At 48.6% G+C, this 6,830-nt stretch overlaps 1 protein-coding gene across 1 annotated transcript in view; it reads right to left on the reverse strand.

Annotated features, from left to right (window-relative positions):
- Window positions 1-6,050, reverse strand: part of Sec14l1 (SEC14-like 1 (S. cerevisiae)) — a 31,630-nt gene extending 25,580 nt beyond the window's left edge. Inside the window, exon 1 of the mRNA XM_013036387.1 lies at window positions 5,896-6,050. Within this exon, the coding sequence (XP_012891841.1) occupies window positions 5,896-5,958 (63 nt within the window). The 5' untranslated portion in view covers window positions 5,959-6,050. The remainder of the gene's footprint in view (window positions 1-5,895) is intronic.
- Window positions 6,051-6,830: the final 780 nt, after the last annotated feature.

Below are 6,830 nucleotides of genomic sequence, written 5' to 3' on the forward strand. Positions count from 1 at the left end.
AAGTGGCGCTGTAGCTCAAGTGGTAGAGCGCTCGCCTTGAGCTGAAGAGCTGAGGGACAGCGCCCAGGCCCAGAGTTCAAGCCCCACGACCGACCAAAAAAAAAAAAAACAAAGTCTATTACAGACTTAGGTCTGAGACCCACCAAATACTGTTTCTCAAAGGCCAGGAGAGCAGAGAGGGGACTAAGGGAATCTAACAGAGGGTGAACTAGCTCAAAAGTATGCATCTGCAACTACGAGAGTTTCACAGGAGACCCTCTTATTAATGAATCCTTAAAAGGGGCTGGGGGGCTGGGAATGTGGCCTAGTGGTAGAGTGCTTGCCTAGCATGCACAAAGCTCTGGGTTTGATTCCTTATTACCACATACACAGAAAAGGCCAGAAGTGGTGCTGTGGCTCAAGTGGTAAAGAAGTAGCCTTAGCACAGGCTCAGGGACACTGGACTGGCAAAAAAAAAAAAGGGGGGGGAGGGGACTGGGATAAATTGGGTTTAGTGGGGCATTAACCAACAACTGTCCACGGCAAATCAGTTCTTCAGTTTTCAACCAAGGAAAGGATGAAGCTTTCTTTGTTTTTTGGTGTTTTTTTGCCAGTCCTGAGGCTTGAACTCTGGGCCTGGGCACTGTCCCTGAGTTTCTTTTGCTCAAGGTGAGCACCCTACCACTTGATCCACAGCGCCACTTTCTGCTTTTCTGAGTAGTTTACTGGAGATAAGTTTCATAGTTTCCTGCCTGGGCTAGCTTAGAACCACCATACTCAGATCTCAGCCTCCTGAGTAGCTAGGATTAAAGGCAAGAGCCATGGGCGCCTGGCAAGCATGGAGTGTTAAGTGGAAAAACACATTGCTTCAGTTGTGATTATAGTGTTTACCAACAGAGTTTTGCATAATTTCTGAGGACAAAAAAAAATTAGCCAACTTCCTTCCAAGTGAGCTTGCTCACCTGCGAGGAACTGGTGAACTGAAAGTGCTTGAAGGATCATAACACATTGCTTCTCCTCCATAGAAAACACATTCCCATGCCTGAAACTCTGTTGCAAGGTCTGCATTTCCACCAAGCCCAAGTTCCTATGAGCCAACAAAACCCACTGGCCACACCTCTGCACATCCATGTGCTGTTCCCTATACGGACTAAGAGAGTGACCGACAAGTCTCTACCCTGAGGGACATGTGAAGAAAGCAAGCACAATGACACACTAAGGTCCTCAGTAATAGTAACCTGTTGGAAGTCCCAAGGTGTGGCTCAGGGACAGCACAGATGCCTGGGATACACAAAGACCTTCGTTTGTCCCCCAGTGAAGGGAGAGACATGAGGCGTGCTTTGGGAGCCACAGGGAGGGGGGAGGGCGCAAGACGAGAAGAACAAGCATGGAGGAGACAGATGGGAAGAGACAAGCATGTGAGGCAAGGAAGTAGGAAAAGCTGTGGCACAACAGGGCAGAACAGAACAGAACAGACTGCAGCACTCATAATGGGAAGTTCATCTGACTGACAGAGCGAGGTGAAAGGAGGTAAGACACAGGTTGGATGGGCCTTAAGAACTCACTAGATGGGAGAGTAAGGGAGCAGGCTGTGGGGCGAGGGGAGGAAAAGGAATAAGTAGCCCCCTTGGAGAAGAGGACTCCAGGTGGACAGGTGGTGGCTGGGAGAGAAAGGAACAGGACTGGGGAAGCTGAAGCAGGTGTGTGCATAGGCTGGAGATGAGGGGCCTGTGGGGAACGCAGGGCGCTGGGATGGAGGGGAAGGCCTCACGTGTGCCAGGCAGAAACAAGACTCAGCAAGGCCGTAAGTGCTGAGATGTACATGTGTCCCAACTGGCTAGAGCAACAGCTGTCCTTGGCCGAAAAGAGTTCAGGAGCCCAAGCCATGGCCTCAATTCTCCTTCTCTCATGGACATGGGGCAGGGCTTCTTCTGAAAATATCTTAAGATTTATACTATTTGAGGTTTTTTGTTTTTGTTTTTGTCGGTCGTGGGGCTTGAACTCTGGGCCTGGGCGCTGTCCTTCAGCTCTTCAGCTTTGAGCTACAGCGCCACTTCCGCCTTTCTGGTGGTTTATTGGAGATAGGAGTGTCAGGGTCTCTCCCTGCCCGGGCTGGCTTTGAACCGCGATCCTCAGATCTCAGCCTCCTGAGTAGCTAGGATTACAGGCGTGAGCCACCAGCGCCCGGCTTGAGGTTTTTTTGTTGTTTCTGTTTTTGTGCCCGTCTCGGGGCTTGAACTCAGGCCTAGGCACTATTTCCAAGCTTCTTTTGTTCAAGATAGCATTCTACCACTTGAGCCAAAGTTCTACTTCTAGCTTTTTTTTTTTTTTTTTGAGGGGAGTAGTTTACTGGAAATAAGTTCAGACTTTCCTACTCAGCCTCCTGAGTAGCTACAATTACAGGCGTGAGCCATACATGCCCAGATATTTTAAGTTCTTTTGAGACAAGGTCTCCCTATGTAGCCCAGGCTAGTCTTAATTCATGATCCTCTGGCCTCTGCTTTTCAGATGCTGGGATTTTAGGTGTGCATTAACATACCAAGCAAAGCTTTAAAACTTGTGTTTTATCCCAGAAATTTCAAGATAAAACACTCCACGCCTCAAGCCTGATCTGAGATCCTGAGCTGTGGTGTCCCAGCACCCAGTGAGAGTCAACCCTTAAAGTACAGTCAGCTGGGCATCCTGTGTTGACCCATTTCTCCTCCCTACTTGCCAATGTGTCTGGCCAATACCAGATCCGAAGAGCTTCCAAGATGTGTGTATGTCAAGACACCAGAATCAGCAAGAGTCTGCTCCTGGCCATTAACTGCTTGGTCTGAACCCCAGGTTCCTCCCTCTCTGGGGGAATGGGGGGGAGGGGAATTTACCAAAACCCCATGCTTCCAAGGGCTGTAAATCTCCACTTCATTCCGCTTCCAAAAGAGCTAATGACATCTTAAACATGATTATCAACCCTCAAATAAATGGTAAATTTTCATTAACTCATCTAATGCAATTAATATGTTTGATCCTCCATTTGCCTATTTGCATTGGGCACATTCCATCTCCATCCTTTTCTGGCTACCCTAGATTACAACTGGACTCTTGGTTAAAACAAACCAACAAGAACATTGGACAAGTTCTGTTTAATGGAGTCCTTGTGCTTGTGAGATTAAGATGCACCTGTCAACTCGCCCTCACCGGCCACCTGCCAAACCCTCCTTGGGCCCCCGTGAGCCCCGTGATTACCACTCAGCACACATTCGTTTTTGAAGGTTGGCGGGACATTCCAGCTGAAGCTACAGGCCTGCCTCCCTTGCCTGCATACCTTCCTCACGCTGAATGGTGAATAAATGGAACACTGTTACAGGAGGGTTTCTCCTTTGTGAAACAGAACAACACAACACAGCCAACCAGAAATGAGGGGCAAGTGACTATATAAAATCTTAACAGTATAACAAACATTCTAGTTTTAAGAAGAAAGGAAGTAATGTATTTCAAATTTAGATTGAAAGAAGTAAAAATATTTTCCAGCAATTAGAAAGGAAGTTGACCACTGTCTAAAACAGCAGTTTACAAATGGTTTGATTGTGTAAGAAGGGGAGGAAACGCCTCTGACTTTGAATTTTCAATCTGCAAATTCATGCACAAAATTTGCAAACTAAACCTCACAGTTTTAAACACACAGTAAAATAAGGGAGATGAGGAAGTCTGACCATTAGACAAAACTTCATGAAATGCAGGTGTCTGGAGAAGAGACCAACCTGTGCCCCCAATTATCAGGCTTACACCAAGCTTTCTAAACCACACTTAAGGTTTCAGAAAACATAACCCACCCCCATCCTGGTCCCCCCCCACACACACACCTGCAGACATTCCAACACGGGCCCAACACCCGCATACAGATGTCCCAGGGAAGAAAACTGGTCCAAGTTTTTCTCAAGAATACAAGGCAGGAAATCTGACAAGAACTGGTCACTGAAAGAACGCAACAAGATATGCCACAACTGTGAGCTAGAGCCAGAGGAGCTGTGGCCAGCAGAGAAAGCATGTGAGCTGGAGCCACAGGCAGGAGCGGGAAAGGCTGCAGTGGCTCTGGCAGATGGAGGCGGCAGGGTCCCCTGGGGTGAAGTTCCAGGGACAACTGTTGCTGAGTGTCCCAGAGCTGCCAGGAGCCTCCCTCTGTGCCAGGCTCCAGCCTGTCCCGGCCGGAACTCCCAAACCCGGTGATTCCCACCACACCACGGGGCTGACACTAACAAGACTCCCTTTCACTCCTGCTGCAGCACAGGCAGCAGCGGTACGCGGTGGAAAAGTGCCCTGCTCTTAGTTCTTCTCAGGACGACTGGACAGTCCGGCTGGAGCAAGCCCTCAGCACAAATAGGACAGGGAGGAGGTCTGGGGGACATTCTAGGGGATGAATGAAAATGTTCTGTATAGGCAGAGGTGTGGGTGACAACCAATCAAACCATACAGCTAATCAAACTGTACAACTGTGTGACCATTTCACTGCAAATTAACATCTCAATTTTTTATGGGAAAAAAAACCAACAACAACATAAAACTTCGCCTGTAGAGGATTTGAGTTTTGATTTTGCTCAAGACCAAGTGGATCTACTCTCACAAACATAATACTAAGCAGAAACACCCAAACAAAAAAAAAAGCACATGGATTCCGTTGCTACAAAGAACAGAAAAAGGAAACAATCACCTAAACAAGATAGCAGTCAGATATGGTGGCATACTCCTGTAATTCTAGCCAGAGTTCAAGGCCAGACTGGGCAACACAGTGCAACCTTGTCTCAACATAATTTAAACAAACAAAACAATAGCTGTTAATATTAGCTCAGAGGTACAGTGCTTGCCTAGCCTGGGCAAAACTGTGTTCAATCCCCAGTATAGGCAAAAAAGACAGGAAGGGAGGGAGGGAAGGAGGGCAAAAGAAACCTCCAAGCCAGTGGTTCCCTTTGAGAGGTGGGGAGCAGGGACGGATGGGAGCAGAGCACCCCATCCTGGGCTGTGTATGTCCTGCCTCCTGAGCTTGGCACCACTAACATATTTTCTTCAGATAGATACTTTTTCCATCACGCCTTAAAGCAACAGAAAAGAAGAGAAGGCATATCCTGCACTAATCTAAAAGTGACTGGATAAGTTTTATCTTTTATAGCTAGAAGAATGGTTATTGTAAACTAAATTCTTGAGGTAGATAACAGAAGTAGACCAGTCTCTCCTGCATACAGAATTCTAACAGGACTCACATGTGAAAGGAGGGAACACTCATTCAAGAGTCACTAAACAGGGCTGGGAAGGTGGCCAGTGGTAGTGTGCTTGCCTTGCATGCATGAGGCCCTGGGTTCAATTCCTCAGCACCACTTAAGCAGAAAAAGCTGGAATTGGTACTGTGGCTCAAGTGGTAGATGCTAGCCTTAAGCTGAAGAGCTGAGAGATAGTGCCTAGGTCCAGAGTTCAGGCCCCACAACTGATGGAAAAAAAAAAAAAAGAGTCACTATTGTTAGTGACAATACAGCCCTCCGCCCTCCCCGGCTGCCAGCACCTGAGCACCTGAAGCGGTCCCCACACCCACAGCATTCCCTCTGCCTAAGGAGCAGCCGAGGAAAGAACTGGGCTCTCCCTCCCTCACTACTCCAACAAACAAAAACACAGCAAAATCCACAGGAAGTGTTTAGTCAGATCCTCACTTCTGTGTTTTCAAAGGAAGAACGAATGCCGATTCATTCTAAAGTACATCTCTTTTTTTTAAGTGTCTATTTTGATTTTCAGAGACTTCCGTTTTAGAAACATCTTATAGATACTAGATATAGTTCATAATCGTAAAGACAGAATAAGCAACGAGAGTGAACGTTAAGTTTATAGATCATGAAATTCTAATAATGACAAAAACAAGCCAATGAGTAAGCTGAAATGTAAAATACTTACAGCCATAATTAATTCGAAGGGGTGTTTATACACCCGCACGGGTGACTGGTACTTCTGCACCATGATTGTGCGTGCCTCCTCTCACACCTGCAACACATGCACATGTGTCAAGGAAAAACATGAAGTCTGTATTAACATTCCATGCCCCCTTCTAAGGGGGAAAAAGGGCAAGAGGTCATAATTCCATACATACAAAAGCCAACAGGGCAGAGAGAGGTGTGAGACCCTAAGGCAGAAAAAGAGAGGCCGGCTCTCCCTTCTGGCAGCGGCCTGGCTAGGCAAGGAAACGCCAGGACCGGCCATCGACCATGTTCTCTCCAGCAACTTCTAGTGGGAGCCAAATAAACACTGGTGACATGTTTCAACACGAATCCCTGGAGGTCACAAAAATGAAAATGGGGGGAAATACTACTGTATCTCAAATTACTGGAGACTCCTCAACAGCCAAGTCTGAAAAGGAACTTTGCCGCTTCCTGTTTTCTCACTGTGTGCAGTTTCAGAGGCGGGTCTGCGCCCGGCGGCCAGGCCAGGCCAGGCGCCCGGCTAGGCTCACCAGCGCTTCCACAAATCTCCAGCCTCCGGCAGCTGTGGCTGCTGCCGGGGGCTAAGGACACCCTCAAACCTGCGCTGCGGGGGGCGGGGGGGGGCTCCTGCCCGCTCGCTCCGCAGTCTGGGCGGCCTCTTCTCAAGACACACCGGTGTCTCGCGTCCCCCGTGACTCTTCCCACGCCTGTTTTAGAGCGAGGAGGCCACCAAACAAGCCCGTGGGTGAGCCCACCCGGCCCGCCCGGGATTGAGAACGCTCCTCCATGCCAGGGGACCCTCAGGGGTGCAGAGCTGCGCGAAGTTCAGCTGTGAACCAAAGTTAGGGAGATGTGCTTCACCCGCGCCGCACCTGCGCCCTGTGTGTGTGCGCGCGCGCGAGTTCACACGCG

This window comes from Dipodomys ordii, unplaced genomic scaffold (assembly GCF_000151885.1).
Source record: "Dipodomys ordii isolate 6190 unplaced genomic scaffold, Dord_2.0 Scaffold7, whole genome shotgun sequence".
Lineage (NCBI taxonomy): Eukaryota > Metazoa > Chordata > Mammalia > Rodentia > Heteromyidae > Dipodomys > Dipodomys ordii.